This window comes from Augochlora pura, chromosome 2, assembly GCF_028453695.1.
Source record: "Augochlora pura isolate Apur16 chromosome 2, APUR_v2.2.1, whole genome shotgun sequence".
NCBI classification, from domain to species: domain Eukaryota; kingdom Metazoa; phylum Arthropoda; class Insecta; order Hymenoptera; family Halictidae; genus Augochlora; species Augochlora pura.
In genome coordinates this window covers 11583471-11610547 of record NC_135773.1, presented here as the reverse complement: position 1 = coordinate 11610547, position 27077 = coordinate 11583471, and the positions used below count along the sequence as shown (strand labels likewise).

At 39.1% G+C, this 27077-nt stretch overlaps 2 protein-coding genes and 1 long non-coding RNA gene across 3 annotated transcripts in view; 2 read left to right on the top strand and 1 right to left on the bottom strand.

The window, feature by feature from the left end:
* The window catches only part of Grd (GABA-gated ion channel), a 29265-nt gene extending 13199 nt beyond the window's left edge, over nucleotides 1-16066 (bottom strand). Inside the window, exons 1-3 of the mRNA XM_078196220.1 lie at nucleotides 15929-16066; nucleotides 9828-10020; nucleotides 9136-9356 (exon numbers count right to left, since the gene is read on the bottom strand). Of these exons, the coding sequence (XP_078052346.1) occupies nucleotides 9136-9356; nucleotides 9828-10020; nucleotides 15929-16035 (521 nt within the window). The 5' untranslated portion in view covers nucleotides 16036-16066. The remainder of the gene's footprint in view (nucleotides 1-9135; nucleotides 9357-9827; nucleotides 10021-15928) is intronic.
* On the top strand, nucleotides 5471-17387 carry LOC144478394 (uncharacterized). The gene is made up of 3 exons (XR_013495335.1): nucleotides 5471-5659; nucleotides 15931-16209; nucleotides 16759-17387. It is a non-coding gene; the product is annotated as an uncharacterized LOC144478394 (long non-coding RNA).
* A 2115-nt stretch (nucleotides 17388-19502) lies between these two features.
* Nucleotides 19503-22808, top strand: LOC144478356 (uncharacterized). The gene is made up of 4 exons (XM_078196166.1): nucleotides 19503-19649; nucleotides 20606-20814; nucleotides 21710-22020; nucleotides 22521-22808. The coding sequence occupies exons 1-4, from the start codon at nucleotides 19503-19505 to the stop codon at nucleotides 22775-22777; spliced, it is 924 nt and encodes a 307-aa protein (XP_078052292.1). The 3' UTR covers nucleotides 22778-22808.
* The last annotated feature ends 4269 nt before the right edge of the window (nucleotides 22809-27077 follow it).

Below are 27077 nucleotides of genomic sequence, written 5' to 3'. Positions count from 1 at the left end.
ATTCATGTAAATCAAATAATGCAAATAACGCGATATTCGTGCAATGTTTGTTATTATACAATTCATTTCGATCCAAGAAAAAACTAATTACGTTGAAATGAGTTAATGGCGTAGGCCTTACGTATTTAATTTCCGGGTGCGGTACTGAACGAAGCAACGGGTTAAATGACATAAAACATACATGTCAATTGTCTATTTCCGAGATGAAATCGTGCTTGAAGGATGAACAACAGGACTTGCGCATTAATTGAATACTTACGCCGACGATCCGTTTGATCGACTACTATTCATCAGCGCAGCCCGAGTGTAGACAAATGGTCACGGATTACAGGAGAAGGGGAACGATTATTAAAGTAGGATAATACAGACGGGCGAAGTCTGTTCAAACAGTTCGACGAACGTCTGTCTAATGGCGGAACCGTGGAGCCGGGTGAGGCAAATCGCGGATTGAATCGGCCGAGCGCAGATTTACTTGATTAAATGCCGGCGTAAGTTCAGGTAACCCGAATAATCGTCAGAATAAACATCGGGGCAGGTCAGACGAGCGGAGATATTGGAAGCTGCCTGCTGGCACGGCGAATCCTTGCCCCGTTGTACGCACGGCCGAGGGAGAAACGTTGCAGCAGCCCCGGCATTTTGAGATCCTCGATTCCGTCCAAGAGGGTATAAATCATCTCGAGCGTGAAGTGTACACATGCTCCGCGTTACGAAGCCCCTTCACATTTGCCAACCTCCTTCTGGATAGCCGGAGCATTCGCAGGCTCCTGGGTTCCACCTCGGGCGAACTATTTGCGAACTTGTTCCCCCCCGGCTCAAAGGAAAATTTCTACCCATCACCTACTTTTTGGAAATCGCGCCATTTACCTCAGACGCGCGTCCCCACCGACCGTTCCCGTTTCTTCGCGGATCAACGTTTCGACCCTTTTCCAGCGGTTAGAGGATACGTAGAACTTCCGTGATGGCTATATTTGCACACGCTAATGCTCAAAGCTTCCGGTCCGCGCGTTCTACCGGCGCGGCGTTTCGAGTTCGCCGCTTGAACCCTCCCGCTGCTAAATAGTTTACACCGCGCTGCACGGTGCGGTCGATTATCTTTTATGCCAAGCTCCTGATTTTGTTTATTTGCATATACTTCGAGGAATTGATAAGTATTGTGTTATTGACAAGATCCTCGATAGATTGGAAGAAGCAAAGTTTGACTGAACCGTGCACAATTTCAAATTACATGGTTGCTTAACACATTCCGTGCTACGTGTGCCACCGATGGTACATGCTTGCATGTTTACTTAATGGGCTAAAAAATAGTTAATACGATTATTAATAATTATAGATAATACAGCAAGCTTTAGTGAAATAACAATTGACTATAGCGAAGAGTCGAGTAAAAAGAGCTCGGCATAGAACGTTGGTTGATTGCTGTCTTAACAGTGGCACGATACAATTGGAGCAATAGGTATCACTTCGTGTTTCGGTGGAAACACGTTTTGAACGAAGTGTATATTACTCAGGCCCCTCCGCTTGTAAAACACATCCGAAATTGAAAGAAACCGGATTCGAGGCTCCGGAGCCGTGCACAGTCACGTAAAAAGCGAGTTAACTCGGTGGAAGTTCTGCATTTGTAAAAGAAATAAATTATAACGGCGTAGATATTGTTCGAGTGCTTTCATTAGCCATTGTCCACGGAATGGTACCTATCCGCGATGCATATTATCGGGACAAAGAAAAGTTGGCGAAACATGGCCGGCTCTTGTGCACGAGCCGTTGTACATCGGCTCGTAAAGCGGAGGGCTTTGTTGGGTCGCGTTTATTATGACGTATTCTTTAGCGGGTCTCGCGGGCCGGTCTCTCTCTCGTTTGCATGAAAATAACGAACCCGATTAGCATACAGACACGATGAAATCCTAAAACTACTTTGGCCCGCGGAACGGGCCGGATCACGTAGTTTTCCCCTGTACCACGTAGGCAGAATCTAAAATCATGGATTTTCCGAGGCGAATCCTCCGGGCTGTCGGATCCCGGGGAACGCAGCAGATTATCTGTGACGGATAGCACCGCGTTTTAGGTCTATTCCGTCTGGAAATGAGCGGATAGTACCCTACCACGAAGGGCACATCCGACTACTTACCCGGCCATCCGTGAAATCGTGCCGTGATTTCACGAGCTCGTCGCGCGGACGGCCAAAATCCTGCAGGTGTTTCCAGGCACAATGTTCCTACGTGAACCATAATACTCTAAATTACGTTATACGATTGCGTACACTATCGGAATACCATATACGATTGCGCGACGTCGATAGTTTCGATTTGCTTTATGCTATTCTTCGATACCTTCGATGATAGATTATGCAACACGAAAATTTCGGTCACACATTGTCCGGTCAGGCGGTGTTTTTTAAACGTGTTTGAAGAAGAACGCTTGTAAGCGAATGTCGTATATATTCCGATTGATCTGATAATTTATTTTTTACGTTTACATTTTTTTATATTTTCTAGCTCCTACCGATACTGTAAAGGATCGAACCTGTCAATTCTTGCAATTAGACAACGTGGAATTTACGTAGGCATTTCTAATTGAGTACTTATCAGCAGTGTCTATAGTACACGTTCATAAAAATTCACAGCTAAATGTATATCTTTACGAACGTCGTAGACAAGTATATCAGACGATGCGACGTGGTTGAACGGGATTTTTACTTTTACTCCCGCCTATCAGATTCTCATATTTTCAGAGGTGGTTCTTAGGAAAGTGTAGTAAAGCTTGTTTTGAAGAGCTGAAATACGGCACGAAAGTCCTGCTAGAACTAATTTTGACCAGTGAATTAACCCCTTGCACTATTATAATGAGTCAGACTTGTAATACAGATTTCATGCAAGGTCTACTAAATATGAATATTATTAATTTCTTCTACATCGATCAAATAAAGATAAATTCTTCTGTTATCAAAGCTTAGAAACAAAAGTACATAAAGACAATAAAAGGAACAAAAATTGTCTGGTTCTTTTCTCAAAAATATTAAGGATAAATAACTGTCGATCAACGCAGCGTTATAATTTTGAGAGCGACGAGCTACGATTATCAAAATTTATAGTACACGCGTTCCGGGTCAATTTATAGAACCGTTAAATAAAATGTGATACATAAATGCTGCTCGTATTAGGTCTGAGTCATTACTTCGGTGGCACCTGGCATCGGTCCCAAGTGTTCGAGTTTTAATATTCTTAATGATATGCAGGCTCGCGAAAAGTCTGCCACGCAGTGTGTCGTCCGCGCTGTGTGTTCGCATGCCAATCAATTTGGTACCTATTTCTATGGTACATAATGCCGGGCCCCAAGATCAATAACGAGCAGAAAATCATTCATTTTGTATGGCTAGGCGATGCACTTTATTAACAAACTTTGCCGTAAGTAGGTCATATGAAAAGTTTCGAGGATCGAAGGATCGAGAAGCTCGACCGCAAAACTATTTATTTAATTTCCTCGAGGAATGTGTCTGTTGCTGCACGAGGTCGCGATCTCTTGCTTCGAGTTCCGTTTGAACATCGGGTAAACTGAATTACCTTTAATTAAATTGACTCGGTGTCGAATATCATATTTCTGAGAAAGTTCCGAAAACTCAACATCGGAGCACGCGGTTATGCGATTTTTCTTTTTCTGCTAATTTGCGATACTGTTGCAGTAATTGGTATCTCCCAACGATTAGGCCGTAGTGTTCTGCAATCATCCAACGTCAGTTATGTTGTAATCTTCGCACGTAGTTCACTATCATCAGGATTTAAAAGATGAAAAATGCTGTAGACAGATAACATTTGCAGTCTACTTGCGGCGGATCATGCTGTTAACACACGCGACATCTAAAGGCACTCGTTACGTTTCATAAAAACCTAACGGAGATAAGTGTGTAAACATTTTCGTGCGATAAACGAACAGACGAGTCCTTGGTCGAGCTGACGAAGTCAAAGTTTACAGGTAAAAGATGGTCGACCCATTTATGCATCGATGCCGTCATATGGCCGCATACCAGCACGTCCAGAGCAAGCAAGGTCGGTTCACGCGCGATCAGGAATGCGTTAAATCCGTAAAAAAGTCGTTCGTGAACTTTTACGTTCATCATTTTATTCCGGGGCAGCATGGAGCCGAACGAACGGTTCTTTTACTGAGTTGTCATACTGAGTGCAGCAGAATCATTATTTTAAAAGCACTGGCAATGTTCATGTACATTCTGATGATTATTCTTATTTCAAAAAAAAAAATTAAAAGTACTTAAGAAGAATTTTATTTCTCATAATTACTCTGACGATCTTTAAACTGAAGTTTACAAAATCAGAAACAAGAGAAATGTTTCCTTCATTGATTAAAACATACGTCACAGTAATAGATAATAGTACTATTCATCTTTGTATTAACACGTTGACGCCGGCGTCGATATTCATGATTTTCTCTGCGATTTGGCGCCCGAAATTTACAAAAATTAAATAATTATGTTAAGTTTATAATATTGAATTTCTATGTTTTTACTATTGAATATCTGTTTATAATGTTCAGATAAAATAACATAAACCTATTTTGTAGTATCTATTTTGTGAAATGCAGGCAAAATAAGGAAATGTACGCCGCCCACGGGTCTGACACGTATAACCCACCGGTGGGTCAAGCCGGCGTCAACGTGTTAAGTAAACTTTCGAAATATGACGGTTATATTTTCCTTGAAAACACAATTGTGTTACGAACACAATTTTACTATTCTTTGTTTCAAGATGGCGCGAGGAGTGATTTAATTGCGCGTCTTCCGTTCTAAGATCTTACCGAGAGGAAAAATACTTAACTATGTCGAATCTCGGCAAAGTAAGTAGGAGCTGCTTGGATCAATATTTGTGGGGAGCTGTAGTAGCAGCTAATAAAGTGCTGTGTAAATAGTTCGACGTGATCGACATTTAATAGTTACCAATCGGCCGCGGGAGCGTGCGAGGAGAGTTTCCACAGAAATTCGATTTTCAGGATCGTAGCAAGAGCGCTGGTGAGATTACTCGTTTCATAATTGGACTCATGGAAAGTTTTAATGTCGGAGATTATTTTCAGACCATCGTTTTGCAACGCGATTATACAAAGTAACCGAACCGATCGAATTATAACATTAAACACGAACGTCAAAGTAAATATGAGTGCTTTCTACATTAAGTTTTATGATAAATTTAGTTTGGTTAGGTAAATGTTTAAATACAGTGGAACCATGATTAAAATTTCCTCGACTGAAATTGCATATTGTTAGTTAAATTCTTCTTTACTGATTGATGAAATAAATTGTTTTGTATACGACTCACTTTTCATAGAACTGATTGCAGATACAAAGTATTGAAATAATATATGATTCTGATATTACAGGACTGGTTTATAATATATAATTTCAATATGATCTTTGAACAAGAGCCAAATATTTTAAAACGTTGAATTTAAATACTTCTACTATAATGTCCCCCAGTTCAAGATCCACAGAAATGCAGTGAGCGTGACTCTACTGTCAAAGTAGTGTAGGATCTCACTGATCAGACAAACTCTTGCCACAGCACGTTTATATTTAATTCTATCACTGGTAGAACTATTAACAGTGTTCGAGATTGAAGGCCTGATGGACTATCTTCAACGACCATCCTGAAATCCATATGTAAGTGATAAAATTAATTTCAGACATGAAAATTTAATTTTGCTCATATTGAAAATGGAATATAAAATAATGTAGTCCTTATGATTGTCCTGTTCTACTTAAATACAATTTAGCGTAAGATTGTATTGATACTATCGATACCGATTTGATGAAATCAAAATTGTAGATCCTGCAAATACCACAATTACTAGCAATATTTTCATGATATTGGAAAACACACATGATTGAATGAACTGTTTCGACTTTATTTAATTTTTACGAAGTGTGTGCAACTAACGTGTTAAATTCTTCATTTTCCTATATTTCGTCACGAGTAAGTCGAATTGCAAATAATACGAAGTTTTGAACTGTCAGGAGCGTCTGGGGTCCACGCGTCGGCGAGCGACCGCCTTTAAACGTTTTCAGTATTTCATTCGACGGCACAAAGAGTAACCATTCGATGGAGTCGGTGTTCCTGTCGCGAAGGGTGCCGGAATATGACGGCCAAGTTTCTGGGGGTTTGCAGGACGAAAGGTTCGACGATTCGGCTATTCCGAATTGTCCGACAAGACAAATAGAAATACACGGGAGCAGAGACTCGAGCGATGTACGTTTCCCCTTTGTTAAGCCATTCCCTTTCTCTTGACCTAGTCTACTGGATCGGCTCTATTGTGCGCGCCAGAATTAACCCTTGAGCTCAAGGTGCCTCTATACACGTGCACACCGGTACGCCTCTCCGTGGTCTTGTTAAGAATCATGTGTCCGACACGAATCGTTCTTCAAAAAGTACATCCCACCTGAGAACTATACATCCCGGGTCGGCTAAAGTTAAAACAACGGACGATAAATTCTCATCCTTCGTTTTTATAAATTATTTTATTCATGGGTTTACCTTCATGCTTTATTTACTTTCGCATGGTCTTCGAACTTTTAGTATATTCAATCTCTTCGATATATCGTGTAAGATATAAGGGAAGAGAGAAGGAATTAGGAGAGGCACATGGGAATGATAAAAGAATTAAAAGAAAAGACCAAGAAAAGTTGAGCCGGATTATGTGTGATAATGTAGGAGAAATAGTGTACACAAAATAAAGAAGTATGAAAGAACATGTGGGAATGAGTAAGGGGATACCAGGCGAGTTTGATGAATGGAGAAATGCATTGAGGAAGGGGCAAGACATGGTAAGGAAAATAGAAAAAATCCTGGTAGAAGACCTAATTGTGCGAAAGTTTAGAAATTGGATTCCGATATAATGCGATAAAATTATATAAAATTATATATAATAATAATAATAATATAATAATATAATTTCTCAAATGATATAATTTTTAAATTTGATCGTGACTTGAATTTTTCTGTAAATGTTAAAAAGACTGGTTTACTAACTGAAATATTTTCTTAAAAATGTGGCTATTACTTGGAATAATGAAAGTGTAAAAATACTATCATTTTTCACTTTTTCATCTGATGAAATTTTGAACTGCATATAAGATACTGAAAAAGTACCAAATGCATCTTTAAAATTTTCATTTTAGACTGTGGATAAAAAAGTGGAAAAAACGACAGGTTTACACTCTTTGCTACATTTGGTAACATATAGACGAAGATAGTTGACTTAAACTATACTGTCAACGAATGAAATGAGTTGCCACGTTTAAAAATGCAACACTTGAAGATGATGAAATGCAATTATTGGATGTCATTTCTACAGAACGTATGATCATGCTTTTCCATTAAAGAATAGTTGTTGTGTCATTCTACGTGAATAAGATAAATGACGATGATATAATTGTTCGTGTTGTGAAATCTTAACGCGTGATAATCGATCATCGATTTGACATCATTTTAATAGCAGTCCGGTTTCGCAACGATGAGATGCAATTTTCTATTGAAATCTTCGTTAATACGGAAACGTAAAAGCTTTTTAGGAGACAATGAAAGCCTGCATAACGAGGTAGCACAATTATTAATTCGTTCACTTATTCAGTTATTCATGTTCCAGCGGTTATGAACTTTCCATTTTCTTCGCGAACTAGTTACTATAGGTACAGCCGGTGACAATCAGGAGCCATGTTTCCCGTGAAATATAAAATGAATGGTGGATTCCGGAGCCTTTCATAATCCTTGTCTTAAGGAGTCTGATCGGTACCGATTCGTAGAAGTCCAATCATTTATTTCATACATATCTACAGCGGTATTAGAAGCTTGAGTAGCGGTTATTAGATATTAATAAAAGAAAATTAATAAATATTAATAAAAGTAAAAATTAAATATTAATAAAGATTTAAGCTTGACGTCAAATTTTTTTATTTGATACATAATTTTATGACTAGCTTTGATGAATTGGATTCGATAAATCGAATCTTTCACCAATTTTTCAAATAATTAGGGATGTATTTCGTTGATAACACGAGTTATGTTTACTTCCAAAGAGTCAATAATTGTAGCTAGTTTATCAACATAAGCCTTTACATAGCCTTTACATATTTCCCTAAAAAATAATCCAAAGGTGTGAGATCACTGGAAGTCAGATCACTGAACCATTTGTTGAAATAATATTGTTAACTAATTGTTTTTTTAATAAATCGTACTGCTATAATTTTAACAATCGGAAAATGTTATCTGCCAAATGATAGATGAACCTATCAAAAGTTCGGTCTTTTTAAAGAAACACGCATTATATTGCATATGCAAATGTTAAAATTCAATTTTCCGTAATATTTGCATAAGCTTTTATTATTGTAGGTATTGAAGTTTTAAATAAATAGTAAATAGTATGTGTTAAATTCTATCTATCACTAATTTTAACAAATTGATTATGTGAAAAGAAACCTGGACAATTCCCGTGCCAATCCACATGACTAAGCTGAACAGATTTTCTCAACACTATCCAGGCGCGGCGGTCACAGGAAAAATTCATTAATCGTTCTTCAGACGCGATAGTGATGTTTTCCCAGCACAAACGGGACATGCTTGTTTAACATAAATGCAAGTCGGACGGGGTGTACACAGTTTGCAATGTCATGGTCGATGAATCTCGAATCGACCGTAGAACGATTGCTTCTCAAGATAGTAAAACAAAAAACTTAGATAACCTAGTAAACATCTGGAAGTTATCATCGAGAAGAGTCTTCGCTTTTACGTTGCAAAGTCATTCTGCATTCGTGATTTATATTTTCCGTTTGATTTATTTTTCTTTTTCGTTTTATTGCTGCATAGTAAACGCGAAGTTCGAAATTATCGGCTTTCGTACATTTTTAATGCGATCCTCACCTTTTCAAGCATCTCGTGCTCGTAGTCTAGGAAGTTTCAGGGTGGAATTTAAGAAACGCAACTGAATATTGGAACGAAAAAAAGCCCGCGAAGCTGTCTCGAAGTCAAGATTATGAATATTCAGTTTCAGAAACCGGGGTCTGCGGCGTTTTAATCTCGCTATAATCTCCCAATGAAACGCAGCTCCATGAAACCGTATTGTTTCGATGAATTATTCACGTACCTGGAGCTGTAAAGAACTCGACCGTCTTGAAAGAGCCTGACGAATTTATTCGGGCTGGTTATAGTGTGCAGATAGCTGTGCTTGCCGTTGTAAAAGTAGGTGTCCGGTTTCCAGATTCTCGCCAGCATCGATATACTAAGCGCCAGTGTTTCCATGCCGCCTTGGAACGCCAGACGTCTGTCCACCCACGACTGACGGAAGTAGCAGTCCATCGAGTATGTCTGAGGAAGAGATTCCCATCGAGACTGTTTATTTTTAAATGAAAATCTAGCTTATTATTTTTCTACGATATCGAATGTTTTCTTATGTTCTCTAAAATTAAGCAATTAAATCGATAAATCCGTGAAACGAGACGTAGACGACGAACTTTCATTTTGATATCCATCGAATGATCTATGAAAATTGCGATTTGCATCGAGGCTCGCACTTCGAACGAATACCGAAGAATACGGCGTTACCATTGTTGTATATTCTTGATGATATCGCGAGAAGGTTGGCAAGGGATGAAATTTCAGCGAAGATAGTGTTCAGGGCTAACGGAAGTAGCATGCATGTGAGAATTGCCGGCAACGAAATGGAATTCGGAACGTGCTCGATAAGATCGGCGGACGAGTCTTTCGTTAGTTGTTGAATTTACGTGTCGGATGTTTTTGCGAGGCGGACACAAAAGCGAACGGGGAAAATATACGGACCATATCGACTTCTGAGATCGGACCCATGCTGCGCACCATGATGTCGACCTCAACGGTGGCCGGTGGTCCACCGAAGTCTGGCCTGACGCTGTTGTCGTAACCGCGAAGCAGATTGTCCAGCAGCTCGCTGATGTTGCTGTGATTGTTGCTCTGTGTCCTCTGTCTTGTGGAGGTTTTTGCCCCTGTGGCTGCTCTGGAACATAAACAAGATGGTCCATCTTTTACGCAGAGAAGACGAAGGGAGCACTGTCTCCGGAAACGTCTAATTAAATCGAATAATCCAGTCATTGTTTTAGTCAGGTAAACACAGAGTAAAGACGTCTATTGTATTTATGTATAGAAGATCTTAACGAGGCAAGCAACAAGCTGCAGAACATTATTGAATCCGCAAACTCAGATGTTTTTAGCGAAAGATATTTACTTGTTTCGAGACTCATATGTGCTGACTGTAGAAAGACACTTGTGTAATGTGATGCAATGTGACATTTGTAGATCTTTGAACTTTTATAGCAGTTTCACTACCCATTCATTCTTATCATAAATAAATAAAAGCGATGTGTTTACGGTTCTTTAAGACTCGCTTTATCCATTTCGATAATAATTATTTTTCAAACCAATACACTTAGGAGGATATTGCTAACGTAATGCTCAGTCATTAAAACGTTAAGATGATCGTTATCAAAGTTTGCCACAAATTATGTTCCCATATCTTCTAACTTCCACGATTTTCAAGAAAGGAATCCATAAAGTCGATTATTTGAGTTTCTGTAATATTGATTTGTTACCATGTTACCATCGTGACTATTTGGCGACAAAAGAAAAGAAAGAAAGAGAGAGAGAGAGAGAGAGAGAGAGAGAGAGAGAGAGAGATCTGGCTCCAATATTTCTCCAAGAATTACTTCTCACATAAATTTCGATGAAGCTAGTCTTCCAAGACATTGGAAGTGACCTAGAAAATTTGGACGACTGGAATTTCGAAAATATCTTCGCGATTAGCCCGATGGTTTCAGCTATTATCTGAAACGCCTTATACGCCGCCGGAGCGAAAATGTTACACGACCCAAATTGGTCGTCGTTCCAATCATCCTCTTAATTAATAGCAATAAATATTTTCGACCTGCGAAACGTTTCAAGGATCGAGCGGTTTCGTGCTTTTAATTGGCACTTGCGGATTACAATGAATTGTTTTAGCTGGTCTGATTTCACGGGTCGATTTTCGTCTACGGAACGGCCAGCTGCTGATCGTGGTTCGGATACTCGTACCCGTGGTATGTCATACGCCTTCGATCCATTTGCATGGGTGCCCTACCCTTGTATGCCTGTGTAAACTCATCCAACGCCCCCCCCGACAAGCTTTACTTCCATTTGGTGTGTGTCGTTTAGATCTCTGTACTATCTGCGCCCATAATGTAGGTATGCACATGTATCCGACATTCATGAATCGACTTGAAATGGTAATAGTGTTATTATGCCGCTATCGTGTACTGATCAGTCATTTTAACCAGTTACCCGAACCATTACTTAACCATCATACGTTACTCCAATGAAAATTCAGCCGTTTTCTCTTTTCAGATATTGGAAAATGTGTAATTATCCTAAATTACGTTGCAAATTAATTTGTTTCTTCGAAATATAAAACGTTACTTATCCCACAAAAATCAAAAGAGAACGTGTACCTAGGGACATTTCTGGTAACTATTGTTTAGAATCGCGTGTGAGAGATTCGAAGGATCTCTTGCCAATTTCACTCGTTGAAATTATTAAAAAAAAATTTAATATAGAAAGATTTAGCCTCCGAATTGATTAACTTGTTTATCGAAATAATCACTCGTGCATATACGTACTCATTAGTACAAAATACGTTTATTAAACCGACACGTCCTCCATGGGAGATTATTTCGACACCAATCTCCATACATATAACATTCTATTAAATGCAACGAATATCCCCGTAAAATATCAAAAAATATTGTCACAGAAATGTTGTATATTCTCTGAATATTGTGGTCAGCGTTACAATTTTAAATAATAAATGCGCATGAGACGGAAGATCGTGATCGTTGTTCGTGTGTAACGCATGTAACGAAGCGATGAAAACAATTTTTCAACTCCAATTTTAAAGTTTTAAATACTGCCAAATAATATTTGTTTCATAGGAAACATTTAATATTCTTTTTAGAATTTTTAACTGAACAGCTCGGAGGACAATCATTGTCATCTGAGCCTTTTCAGGGTTAACCTGGAATATTCATATCGACAAATCATGCTTGTCGTCCGTGCGTTTTATAGGATTCATGATGCGAAATCTTTTTACGAATCACAAAAGAAATGTTAATGTATAGAAAATTTCCTATCAACGTATCGAGCATAATTGTTTGTAAATTTTCATAACCTTCGTACGCTTACTTTTATTTATTATTTCTCGGGAGTTTAATTAATTCTTTCATTAGATTTCTATAGCTAATGATTAAAATTAAATAATTAATTAATTAAGCAGAGTGACAAAAATTTACGGACAATAATAGTTGCTTTGCTGCTGTAGCAGATTTCATTCATTTATACATTAAATTCTTTTGCATATTGATTTATAGATTACTTGACAACTGACTTAATTACATGTGACACGTATTTGTATAGAATCTAACAACGCGGCTTTCCCAAGAGCTAAAGACCGTCCATCGCGCACTGTAAAATAAATACAAATCGAAACCAAAAATCGAAGTCACGCGAACGAGAACCTCGGCGACGCTATTCTTGCCCCGTGCTCCTTTCCCAGAGAAGAAACGCGTGGGGAATGTTCATCTTGATACCGAGTATTCCCTATCTGGTTCGACTGAACGCCTCCGCGAACAAGACACCTCCTGAAAGATTCGTACTTCTGCAAATCGAAGTGGCGCGGCTTTCGCTTCGAATGTTAAAACAGCGGAGCTTTTTCGGCCCTCTGGATTCTCTTTCATTGTTTTTCAGCAGCGCATTCGACAGTGTTTTATTTATGTTTCACCGCCCAAGTATGATGTGTACACGTGCTGGAGTGCACACTCGGGGCCGGCCTGGAAATTGGAACGGTAGAGAATTTCGACGGGGGAGCGAAAATTGAGGCACGGGATACTTTATTTTTCTTTTTAAAGAGGAATAAAGCGGTGTTTTAATGACCGTTTCCCTCTCCCCGCGTCCTTTTAGGTCACGATGAAAACAGCTGCTTGATCGGACACGTTGTCTGCCCAATGCCGGGCTACCTAGTCTATTTTCCGGGGTGTGCCTATATCGGCGCCGCTATTGTTTGCTGACAGCGGTGGCTTTCGATCTTCTCGATTCTTTCCCGTGTCCTCTTCACCGAGTGGATAGTCCAATAGTTTCTTCGAACGATACGTTCGCGCTGCCCGGACAAATGCTACACTCGCGACGATGTGCTATTTATTAGAGATCGCCTGATCTGCTCGCGACAACGCAACGAAAACTTCTCAGCTACTTTTCCTTCATCGATCTCATCACCGTCTGTATTTAACCCTTTGCACTCGAACGGCGACACTGGGGCACCACTAAAATTCTTCCATCACGTGCCAAGATAATTTTTACACCATCAAAGTTTTGATTTAATAAATTGTTAAGCAGTGAAACTGTTGGTATGAGTCAAGATAATCAATTTCGTATGCATAAAAATACATTTCATTATATGGTATGGGACTACCACCGAGCCAGGAAAATTATTTCAGATTTACAGTTAAAATCACGGAAGTCGAAATCAGGCCATATTTTATCTACAACAAAATTTCTTTATTTATACATCAAGAAATTAATTTCTTTTGAGATTTATATTTAAATTTATAGAGAACAAGTAATAGAACATGTAATCAATTATCATTCGCTATAGCTGGTATTTTTAATTGTTCTTTTCCGGAATCAGCTAGGAATCATTTGTAACACGTTTGTGTTGCTTCGTTCATCTATGAACTATTGATTTCTTTAAACAGGGACAAGCCCCTAGGGCCCGAGCGAGTCTAAAATCTGATAAATGTTGCACTTCATTTACACGGCATTCAATGTTACCGAAATGCATACTCGAAATGGATTAATTATAAAAAATCAACAACGAGATGATTAGCTCCACGTTTAGCTCCATTGTAAAATCAACAACGCGTCGCTGTTGGACTTGTACCGATGGAGACTCGGTCAATATTGGGCATAAATGTAAACTCTTAATATTTCGTGAACAAACGGAGATACTTCCATTTCCAACAGCTTCATCAAATAGAGATCTTAATTCACAGCCGAAATGTGTAAGGTTACAAAGACATAATCACGTTCCTTAAACACCGTGAAAAATATATGCAGCCGCACACTAATTATACACAAATATCGCACAAAATTTCTGTACGCACCAGGTTTTAAATCTCCGTCAGTTGTGAGATATTTAACGTTTCTAATTACGCTGTGGATTTCATTGTAACAAAAATTACTAGATCGTTTATGTTTAATTATCAAAATTATTAAGACAGAAAATGAAACCGTGTACGCGTAGCGTACGCCCTTATCTCGCAGTTACCACAGCCAATGCTGACTTTGCATAAAGCAGTCTACTTGTAAGAGGAAGAAAGTAGACTTTTTGTTGCACAACGTTTAGGTGAAATCTGTAGAACAACCCGAACAATTAACACAGCGTTTTAACGCTCGACTTTTCTGCCGCTTGTGGAAAAAGCGGATAGAATACTATCGCGGTATATGAGAGTCAAGCTCAGAAGGCTGTCAACTCGTCCTCGAGATAAAACATGAGCGCCACCGGTTTCCATTCTCATGTAAATGCTGAACGCAAGTTACCGTGCGATTGTTTTTGTCGTTCTAAAGCCCTCAATTAAGTCTACCGGCGCGTACCAGCAGCAGGCGAGTCAACAATTATGACAAGAACAGCAAAGAAGGGAGGATTGTTCGGGAACCGGTTCGAATTGGGTTAATTGTCTGACAAGAGGATTCAAATCGAACCGGTCGTCGACGATCTGTATTCGGACGTTCGTCCTTCGACGAATATTCTATGGGTGCATTTATGGTTCTCCGGCGAAGGGATGCCGGTGAATTCGCTTTGGCTCGCACTCCACCCCTGGAGAGCTTCACCTACAACTTAATCAGTTCGAGGAGAGCTCCTCAGGACTTATGCCGACTTTTTAATGAGACTTCGACGGATTGGAGCACTCGTCATAATAACATTTGGCTGCTTTCTACCTCACTGGTTCACAGTCTTCTTATACCGCGACGCACTTATATCTCACACGGTTCCTGGATTTCTATCTACATCATCCACTCATACCTTTGCACACCCTTCTTTCACAGGCTGTACTTTATTTTTAACGTTAACCTACTCGACCATTTTTTTTTCTTTGTGTAGCTATTCGTTCCTCATTATTTTTCCAGCACCGCTTTCTTCAAGGTGCATCGCTGCTCAGTAATTAGTTTTGCTTTATTCGGGTATTTGATTTTGCGAATTTCGACTTTAATCATTCGTTTCCGCTGTGCTTATGCTACATTCATTTTTTAGTGCATATTGCGAGCAATGGGTTCAATTGAAGATTTTAAGATTGCAATTTTTCTTCCATTGTCCTCGACATTCGTGTGCGAAGAATTTTATAGGCCACCGATTACGAATCGATGCTGTTCCACGGATTTCGGTGAAGACTGCGCATTTTTATAAAAACTGACAGCGGTGAGATGCCGTGCAGTTTTAATTTCAGTTTCAGTAGCGGAAATGTCAATAAATGCAACCGGGTAATGATACTTAAAGCGATACGATTTGTTGAGAACACACTTGATACTCTCAGAATCGCGAACGAATGTCCAATTAAAAGCATTAAAAGTAATCTCGTAAACTAGATCAATTAAACCATGTTGATAGAAAAATAAATTAGTTTATATTTCATGCGGTAAATTAATTTTATTTTTAGAAGATCATTTTGTAATAGCGCAGTCTAGTGATTCTGGAAGCGATTCCTTAAAAGTCGAAGTCTAATAATTTTGTATGCGTTTGTTATTGCAAAAGAATTTGTTAGGTTTGTTTCGAATGCATGAACGGTCGTTAAGGGACCTATGAAAAATTTGATTTAACGTGTGCTTACAGGAAAGATGCATAAGAAGTGATTAAGTTGGCGAGGGCCAGTAGGACTCGTTGCTTCATGATGTCCTGAAATTGATCCTCGCCTGAAACGTGTCCTGGCTCGTTCATCAATTCGCTTCAAACGCCAAGCGTTGCCACGATTTCTGCTTCTGAAACGGAGAGGACCATTCGTTTAGCATTCATCATATTAGGGACACGTGGTCTAATAGCTTTTTGTATTGTTTCAGTTAAGCACCTCTTGATTTCCGAATGCCCAGAACAAAAAAGGAAGGACTACTTATGGTATGTAATATTCATTGTCAGATATAACAAATATATAGTATATGTGCCTTTTAACACGTACGTCGCAACGTCACCCATAACTGGGTGACAGATATGCATCTGCGGGGCCCCGTCACCCAAATATGGGTGATGCTCTTCTTTTCAAGATTTTATTTATTTAATTTATGAAAATCCTATTTGTAGCACAGGAATTTAATGGAATAAGCACCGGCAAATGTAAAATATACAAAGTAAAAATACAAAAAATTTATACATTATTATATTTGTTATACATTAATTTATATTTAATGTATAAAATATAATGTTATCCTATGCGTTCTGACTACCGAATTTGGGCCCGGTAAGAAACTCGAGCGATTCGCGCTGGGCGTCGAACGTGTTAAAACATTCATTTAAATGAACGGTAAGATAAAGCTAATCAGTAAAAACAATGACAGCATACGAGGAAAGAAGAGCTAGTTTAACTGTTTTTTACGACGAAATTCGTGCTAACAAGTGTCCTTAGAATTTTTGTTGTAATTAATTTTTAATTGCACGATGATTTCGCAGGTTCCTGTTGTCTCTGCTATTTGGGGTACAATGCGACCGATGAAACTTCGTTCCGCCAGTCATCAATGATGATTTATATCGACGAGCAAAAATGTAGGTCGAAAATCCACTCGAAATTTCGTGGTGAACGATGTGCAAGAACCGTGGAAAAAAGCGAGCAGGAACACAGATCGAAAGTTCGTTAGCGACCCGATGAATGATATGCTGATGGTCCGATGAGCTCTCAAGCGACAACTAGTAAAGTAAATGCTTGGATCCGAAGGGAATAAATAATAGAACGCGTTGCGCAATCGTCGAATCGAGTTACGTGTTACGTGCTCAAAGAAAAAAAAAAAAGGGACTTCGTAATTCACGAAAAATTTGCCGCGTTCCTGCGCTCGTTTAACCAAATGAGGGCGTCCAATGCAATTGACCCCGAATTCCGCGTTATGTTCCTCCGGGGAATACATTATCTAGAATTAAAAAACTAAGGACAGATTTGCAATTGTGTGTATAATTTTATTTATTTGTAGAACGTTTTCTGCCTTTACTTATTCTAGGCAATTTTTACAAAAAGTTTGTTTTGTTAAAAACCAGTGGAGGCTATCTAAAAGGTGCTTTTTTTATAATGATAGACCTTCGAACTGAAATAAAAAATATAAAAATTTAAGCTCGAAGCTAAATTTTTTCTTATTCCAAAGATAATTTTATAATATTTGAATCCATTAGATATGTCAGGACGAAGCAGCGAGTTAACGTTACAGCTACTACATTTTAGCGACCACTTTTTAGTTTCCTTGACAGGTATTGGTTTTAACACTATATTGAACTTTGACCTGTGCGGAATACGATCACAGCAGCAGACTTTTCCAAATTGTTGGTGATTGAACATTACGAATATACAATATCCCGTCGTTATTATAAACATATCAAGGAGCAGAGTAAGTTTTCCGACTCAACGACTGCATAGAACTAGTGTCATACAAGGAAAGCACAAAGGAAACAAGCTCCAGCTGTCCGATAGAATTTCACGGCAGGGGAGCACATCGTTTTCTGGCATTACAGCAAACAGTCCGGTGGCGCGGCGGCGATGGTACTTCAATTATGTGGTAGATCGACGATAATTAATACTATTTTATGCGCGCGGTTCGGCGAACGTGCGGGTACGGCCAATCGACCGCCGCAGAAAGGAATCGAATTAGTGGACTAATTCGTTCGTGACGGGTGTTCCTTTGTGCGGGAAACCAGCGTTTCCAGGGGAAACTCAGCCCCGCCGTCGTTCAACGAGACACAAAACATCGAGAGCGCGTACTCTTGACTCGAATCTGCTTTTCGCTCCTCTTCGCTCCGCTCGGTTCGGTTCGGCTGGACTCGGAGCGCCCGTGTGGGATGGATGCCGTGAAACGAGCAGGCCGCAATTCCGGCAAACAAGTCGGGCTCGCAAACACCTGCCCGGACCGGTGCTCACACAAAACCTCCCCGCGAGAAACGTACTTCCGAGGATGCGTTTGACTTGCAATTTAATTTGCCGCGGTTCACGGTGATAATCAGGTCGCTTTCATCCGAACGCTACGTCGCGCCACGTTCTTCGTTAAACGCACCGGGGTGGGGCGTTGCAGTCCTTCGAAAATTCTCTGCCGCGTCAAACCGAGACCAACCCCTAAACGCGCGATTCGCCAGGCAATCAACCTTCACAGAAACGCTCGTGTTACCGTCCTCTTTCTCTCTCTCTTCCTCAAGCTCTCCCGTTCTCGATCGTGGCACCAAGTTGTCCGGAGAACGACTGTGCGTGAGATTACAGCAAAGCGTTTCCCAAACGAAAGAGTGTTGCTGATCACGTTGCCGAATCTCCCCAAGTTCTAGCGCGGCATCCGCCAGCCGGATTATCTCACGGATAAACTTCGCTAACCAGGCACACTCGATTTTCTTTTCAACTCTGACGGACTCGCGGCAACCCGGTAAAAGGATCAGCCGGATTCTGTTAGCGCTGCTTTTTGCGGCAGACCCGGTTTCGTTGAGCCTCGGGAACTAAGTGTCGGGTCGCTGGTAATGTTTTTTGATGCTAACTTCCGGTTCGTGGAGCATTCATGATTTCACTGAACCGGTGTGCGGAGGATGCGAAACTCATACTAACGCCACGGCGGAAAGAAACGTCTTCCGACGACCGGTTCAAACCATTAACCCTTTTTCATGCTGGATAATTGTTTCCTGCGGTTTTGTTCTTTTTTACTTTCCTTTTATCGAGACTTTAATAGAAGACGCTAGAGCACTGGATCATAAGAGCACAATTTATATACGTTTTATAGGAAATTTTACAGGAAGCGAGACCTGTTGATCGAAACATAACGAAGTTGGATATTTGATTTCATGAATCGAGATGAAAAAAGAAGACAGTAGAGATGCCAGGCAACGAGTTTATGTTAATATCTTAATTTGCCGGCGGTCTGAGTCGAACTCAATGTTTTGATTAAATTTGTGGTTCACCGGAATACTGATTCATCGCGTACCTAAAAGGTCGCGACCTTTTAGAAAGCCTTTCCCTTGCATCTAGTAATGAATATCTCTTGATAATCGGAGTTACGGTTTCGTCAGATTTTCCCCAAAATTTTCCAAGTTCGACAAGTAACTACCACCACGTTCCCATTCCTTAATCCGTGTGGAAACTTTTGACACGGGAAACTAATTCATAGGGACATTTAATAATAGTCTACATGATAATCGAAAGTTTACATTTCGCTGGATGAAGAACAGTGCAAACGTTCAAGATGATTCACCCGTCGAATCCACGTCTAATGAGTCGCGTTGTCGATGCGGTGGTGCATCTCGGTGTTGGTAAAGGATCCACTGCTCGAGATGTCCTCAATTATCTGCGACATTCTTCGAAGGCAACACAGAGGAATCTGACAATGCAGGTAACTATGCACTTCGCTTTAACGCAATTATTGATTCTTGTTATTATTATTAATTATCATTATTTATTATTATTCCACCTTTGTGTTTTATGTCCACGGAGTTTCATTAATTATGGAGCGTTTTAGTTGTGAAAAATCGATCGCCAATCTGCAATGTTCTCACTTCAAGGTTGCAAGCAGTTGTCAAAGTATTCCAAGTATTCGGGGAACTTGCGAACGATTTAGTAATCGATGAAACGCAGCGGCGCGGCTAGCATTCTTGGTACAAGGCTTTTCGAACATTCTCTTTCTTGCGAACATTTTGATAGACGATACAGGCCACGCTTCGTATTATCTCTGGGAAAAAGTATTTTCTACAGCAAGCCAAACTTTGCTCAATTAAAATTCTACGAAATAAGAAATTAATTCAACGTGCTAAATTCAGTTTCCAACCAATCCGTTCACGTTTAATGATGTTCATGATTTATGTAAATTGTGTTATACTGTTTTAAACATCCTCGAGTAAATATCAGATGACTCGACTCGCTTTGGAATCAAACTGATTCTGAGACAACTGTCCCTGTTACACGATAAAGATAATATCGATTAAAATTAAGATTATATAGATGAAATTATAGATTGATATTACTAAATGCTTGATCTAGGCCACTGCCATAGTGGTGCCATTTAATGGTTCTAAACTATTATGCTCTTCATCTGTTGGGTATTTTAACTAGAGCTTTATGCGCGACCTTATACTGTATAATACAAGTACGAGCATGAAGCATATATAAATATATGTATTTATGTATGAAGTAGATTGATTATATGTATGTACATATGAAACATATATAAATATAAATAAAACAATGTTCTGAATTCATACAAAAATCCCAGAAGCATTTATATAAAAATAATATTATAGAATGTTACGTGAAATGCTTGTCAAAGAGTTTTACATTGAATCCACGATTCAGGTTCACCGAGCGTTGAAGCACGCTGTAAACGCCGGTCTCCTGCGGCATAGAAGCGGTCGTTACAAGGCACTATTCACGCTGAATCCGACACCGACTAAGCAGCCGGTGAATGAGACTAACGATGAAAAATCGGTCGATGAACCGGCCACTCTTGACAGCGAACAGCAGCCAACCAGGAAGGTCAGCACGGATCGCAAAGAGAATACTAGGTAGACTCTCTCTCCCTCTGTCTGTCTAATTACGCTTCAACGCATCCGGAAACTTTACACGAGGCGCGAGACTGCGATCCAATTAATATCCGCCGCGTTAATACAGTTACGCCACAGTTTCTGTCCTCTTAAAACGATGTTAACTGCGGAGTAAGGGGTTAACATTGCCGGAGTTAGCCGAATGTCTGCAAAGGACCGATCTAACAGAATATTTGAGCTAGCGGCAAACCAAATCGGAGAACTCTTTATCTTGTTTGCCATTGTAGTCGAATAGCTGACCCAAATCTTTGCCCGAATTAACTTTCTCACTGTTGACCGAAGTGAAATGTTCTTTTTGTGACTATATATTCCTGTTATATTATATAGTATATTATATTCCTATTATGCGGATGCTAGTTAGATCATATTACTTGCAATTGCATTATATGCATATTTTAGATTGCGTAAAGATCTTGATAAACCTCAATCAATTGTATCAACATCAGAAGGGTTAACGAATTAATTTTGGTAGTAAATTTTTTAATTTCCTTACACTGATCAGATGAAAAATTATAGTTGTAGTTACAGTAATAAAACTGTTCTAAAACTAATATTCTCTATGTATAGCGTTTCTTGTTGATCTCTAATTGTGATATATTGTGACGTGCCTGTCTAAAATATGAAATTGCGAATAAAATAATATTGACCATATCGAGGTTATATCTAGGTTGCACGGATTAAATATCGTCCGAGACTTAATTTAATTACATCGAGTAATATCTAGTCTTTTCAGTACGAGGGTGGAGAGGAAATTTTTCTCCGCTGTTTAAATACTTTCATCAATTAACTTGGTATACGGTCGACTGTAATAAATAGAACGAAAGAGTTCACTTCGTGTAATCATAAATTTGTTCAGGGGGAAACCTAAGAAGCCGCGGCAGGAAAGAAAACGCAAACGCAGCCGAAGCCGTCAAAGGCGACGGAGACGGCGAAGCGAATCTAGCAATAGCTCGGCGGAAGACATGGGATCGGTGCGAAAGTATAAGCGAAAAGACAATGAACAAAGAGATCGGTCACCGCGTCATAGGATCCCCGATAGCAACGCGAGAGCTGATATCGGAAATGCGGAGTCCTCTTCGGGTCACAAAAGGGGCAAGGCGAAGCCGAAAGACCGAGAATACTATTCCGACTTATCGGATAGTGAGCCCGAAGTCAGAAAACCTAAAGGTATATAACAACAGTGCTAATAACAGTATACTTTTTATAATAAAACTAATTACAGTTGTTTTCAAATGAAACCATTGAAACCGATACCAGTAAACCAATTTATCTTAATTAGATTTAGCTGAAATACGTTACAAAAGTAAACGCTGGCTAATTTTGCTCGAAAAGAATTACTTTGAGTTTCAGAGATACATAAGAAAGTATTTCTCTCGGTAATATTTTCCAAGAGAAATACTTTCTCTTTTTTAGGTATAGTTATTTTTATGCACGTCACGTATCGCTCGCATATACATCCTTACAATATTTAGAAAAATAGAGAATGATTAAGGTGAATTGTCAAAAACTATTTACGCTATTTTTCTAGAAAACTAATAGGTAGTAAAAGCGTTATACGCTTTCCATGATACGTTTTTATAAAAAATTTGTTTACGACACTGGTTTCCATTATAATCTACGGTATTCGTTTTACAAGTGTTAAGGAAACAAATTACGTTTCATTCCAGCAAAGAAACAGGCCTCCTTGTGGCGAGAAATTAAGTCTGCCAACAAGGGAAAGGTGCACAGGCGTTCGCGTTCGCGAACTCGCAGCCCGCAACGGCAGCAATCTCAGCAGCTGCAGCCAAAACGGTCTCGCGAAGATGTCAAACACAGCAAAAATGACAGCGAAGGTCACAGAAACGTCGATCAGAACGATTTGCCAGGGCACGAGATGGAGAACGAGCATGTGCCTGACAACAGCGCGAACGGCAGCATATTCTAAAATAAAATCTTGTACTGTTAATTGTTTTCGATTCCCGTGTACAGAATGTATAAGTAATGATACTATTATTGAGTACGTTATCTTTCTTTTTCATCGTTATACATACTATTCTTTAGTCTCCGCTATAACAAAACTTTTCTATATTTATGGTAAAAATGAATAGCTAAAATATGAAATCGTGAAAATCGGAGGAGAGTTTAATAGTATTGTTACACCATTTTCTGCTTATCAAAACTACGAAAACTGACAATTTATTTGTATACAATTTTTGTTTCTCGCAATACTTCTGAACAATGTTTATTTTGCATAAAGATCGGCAGTCTGAGACGCGTCACCCGAAACACTGTTCGTTGCGAAATATTTATAGAATAGAACTGTACTGTGGCAAATAATTAGCTGCGAAACTTGACATGGGACACCCTGTACGTGCGCCAGTGAAACATAAAGGGATAAGAAGATCGAAAACACGTGCAGCATAGAAAATGCATTTGCTTGACACCTTCGAGACAAGAGTAATCGATGAGTCTGTCGACGAATCTTTCGAGATGATCAATAAAAAATCGCTAGAGGAACAGCACAAAAGAGCCGGTGCAATGTATCACGGTGGGGACGAATGGCAGATGAAAATTCTTCTTCAACGTTGTATCTACGATTCCGGAAACTGTTGTATACGAGAATTTTTCTAACTCCAGCCCGCCGGAAGCCTCGAAGCAAAATATTTTTCAACGTAGTTGCATCGCTAAAGCTTTCTGCTGTTTATCGGTTTAGCCAATGGCGTTTCCACCGCTGCGAAACTTCCTTCGGATACGGAACGTGCGACCTCCTCGTCGTCCTCTCACTACCGTATATCACATCAGCTGCTCAGACAATTTTTATGTCGCCCATAAGCCGATATTAAAGAATGCTTGCACGAGATCATGATATTACCTTAAAGCAAGTTGAATTATTTCTGATAATAGAAACAAGTGTTCAACGTTTTATTTATCTATGATAATAGCTAATAGTCTATCGAAGAACTAAATAATATATGGTTTGTTAACGCTAGTTTGGTGTACATGAATTACACAGAAAAAAGAATTTTTTCAAAATTTTTTATTTTCATCATTTGTTTGAATTCTGCCAATATTCGTGCAATTTTTCACAAGCCGAGTTTAATTGTTCAAAACACCAGAACTTTTACCACCAATTCTAAGTCAAAAGACTTCGGGGATCTTAAAAAAATTCTATTATACAGAGAGTCTCGCGAATAAGAATGCCTGCGACGTGCACAGGTCTACAATGGTCTCGCGAATCGCATTTATTATCCAGCCAGTTTTAGCAAAATCGGTATATCCGTGTAAGCTGTTCGCATATATATTGTTCAACAGCAGGTAAAAACAATTTTCTAGAACTCGTTCAGCCCGCTCGCTGCGCGAATTCGCTTGTGATTATTCACCGGAAAAAAAATTCCTGGCCGTACTAATATCGTGAACTCTCAAATACCGAAGCTATTGTTCGACAGACGAAATAAAACCACGACAGCGTGGCGCGGCGCGGCGCGGCACGGCGGCGCAAGTGTCGGAAAAATTGCTCTGTGATAATCTCGCCTTTAACGAGCGTAATTTTTCCGCAGCGTTGAATTGTGTACACAGAAAAAGAAAAGCTGGGAAACGAAGAGCTATTGCAACTCGGTAGACCATTAGGGTTGCCTCCGTGCAAAGATAAGAATATCGCCACCCGACCTCTGCCGCCTATCCAGTTCTCCTTTATTTGTTGATCAACAACGGCTGCTTCGACGTTCCTCCTCCACTTTTTACCTTTTTCCTCTCGCAAGTTCTCCTTTTCACTACTTCGAAAGCTTCTCTACCAAGTCTGGTTCTTACGTTTCCCCCGATTCCCTTATTTTTCGTCTTCGCGTTGCTTGGCGCTGCGACTCTTCGTTTAAACATCTTTGAAAGTAGCGCATTCATCCAACCTCTTTCAAGATCCTGCGGGAGAAATTCGATCGTGTGTGCGTCGTTGCTCGGCGACATTCATTTAGAATTTTTATCATTATTTTTACTTTCTTAATTCAATTAGTTTAGAGGAGTAACAGCGTAATGTCGCAGATTACGAGATCTGGTGTACATACTGTAGTATTTGTTTATATCAAGCGTTGTCGAATGTTTAATATTTGATTTCTTCAAGTCTACGATAATTACAGTTAAACGGAATTCTGTCAAGAAAAGGCAAATATACAGTGTATTTATTTTGAAATCTTTTTACATGCAAATGGATAAGCATTCATGGATTGATTATTTCTTTAAGCATAGTTGGATTATTGTAGCAGAATAATATCGTAAATATAATATTATTTAGTTAAGGTATTTAATGGAGACTCGTATGGGAGAACTAATTCCACCGGGAATAAATAAAATGTGACTACAAATGAAATAAACAGAAGTATAAGAGGAAAATAGAATATCATTTATAATTGTTACCGTATCCGCGTGAACTTGCGATTCGCGTATTATACTTTTTGTAAATAAATTTGAAGTCTGTAAGCCGGGTGGCATTAAATCTCCCCTAATTTCACAAGTTTATCGAAATCGTTCGCGTCGCGTGCCAAAAACTCATCGATCGAACGCGAAAAGATTTCGAACGATACTATTCCGTGCAGAGTAATACTAAATAACTGCGTAAAAGCACTTTCGGCTCATTGTGTTCGCAAAAAAAGCTACATAAAAATGCCGGCGATCAGTTTTAAATCGGGCAAAAAGTATCGGCAATATCGTAAAACGCAGAGACTTTCTATAAATCCTCGGTATCGAGGCTTTCGCACGATCAGATTTATTGTCGCTGTTAAACTGATATCTCTAGCTATACTGCTACCAAACAGCTAGTATCGATACAACGATACAACGCCTCTTTAGTACAGTTATTGGTGACTGTCGCTTCGCTAAATTCATTCACTCTGATCAACCATTCGCCGCGTTCCATAACTTCTTGTTAAAACGAACTGTCATATAAAACGTTTTGCTGCCACGTAGTGTTAAACCACTCCAAATCCTTTGTTTAGTTACGAAAATTCTCAGCATCATTATTTTGCCGTTTTGAATATTATTACCTGGCAACCAAAATTATTAGTATCTTTATTATATTTTAATTATAAGGAACTTATTCATTCCATTCGTTATTAGACGGTCTATAAATACAAGAATTATTAGCAATCGACTTGTTTTACATTCATTTTTTCCACGTTTTAGCTAGACTGAACTTACTTATCCTATTTGTTATTAGACAGTTTACGAATAAAAGAATTATTAGCATTCGACATGCTTGAAATTCGTCACTCACTCTTTTAAAAATTAATAAAGAAAAAGTGATTTTCATAAGATTGGAACTTACTAAAAACTGGAACATTTGCTGAATTTCAATACTTTACTTCAACAGTGAAGTAAAAATTTGGTGTCAGTCGTTTAAACGTGTCCCTTAATTCTAGCAGCATGCCACGAATTACAAGGGTTAAGAGAACATTTTTCTCCACAAACTGGTATCTTAAACAAGGAGAATATTTCCACTGAAGACCCCTAGGATCCTGTGATGAAATATGAAGTTGCTGGAGGAGTTACTAACTGGCCAATAAAAATTTCGTTGCGTGTATAGACTCAAAATTCATGCTTCGTCGTTTCTGAAAAAATCACAACGTCCGAACGTTTTTTTTTTTTACGCGTTAACCAAGAGCTTGGCGAAAGTTTCAGGTTGCCGTGTAATTCTGAAAACAGAGCCAGTGGCTTTATTTCATTTAAAATTAAGAATTCGTGTAGACGTCGCTCGGGAAGCGGCGGCCGTCGTTGAATTAAAGTTTGAATGTCCCTGTTGAAAGTGAGACGTCCTCGACTCCATTCATTTTTAATCGGTTCTCAGCTAACAAGATTAAATTGAATGCGACGGTAACACTTTTTTCTCGCCTGTAAATCCTCTACTCTTTTATTTCATCAAGGGAGCTTCACAACACATATACTATCTGCATTCAATCTAAATTCTCTTAACTAAGATCTAACTTGGTCAATAACGTGGATCAACATTTTCTAAATGTTAGTCTCCAACGTATAGTTTTAGGACAAATTAGTTACCGCATTAATTAGAAGTCGATTTTCTTAACTAGTACGAGGAGAGTGTAATCCTTTTTCCTTACACTGTCTCTAAGTACACTACAATGAAGTATACAGTGGCGAATGTCAATAAAGTATTAAAACTCTACTGAATTTTTTATTCACCATGTTGAGTAAATGTTCACTGAAAACGTAACAATAAATTTGCAATAGAGTAATACGGTTGG

What these genes read in the sequence shown, in the direction of transcription:
- LOC144478356 (XM_078196166.1), top strand. Translation starts at nt 19,503, where the DNA reads ATGATTCACCCGTCGAATCCACGTCTAATGAGTCGCGTTGTCGATGCG. An exon ending in GATCGCAAAGAGAATACTAG is followed by an intron (nt 20,815 to 21,709) that starts GTAGACTCTCTC and finishes AAATTTGTTCAG; the next exon opens with GGGGAAACCTAAGAAGCCGC. An exon ending in CGAAGTCAGAAAACCTAAAG is followed by an intron (nt 22,021 to 22,520) that starts GTATATAACAAC and finishes GTTTCATTCCAG; the next exon opens with CAAAGAAACAGGCCTCCTTG.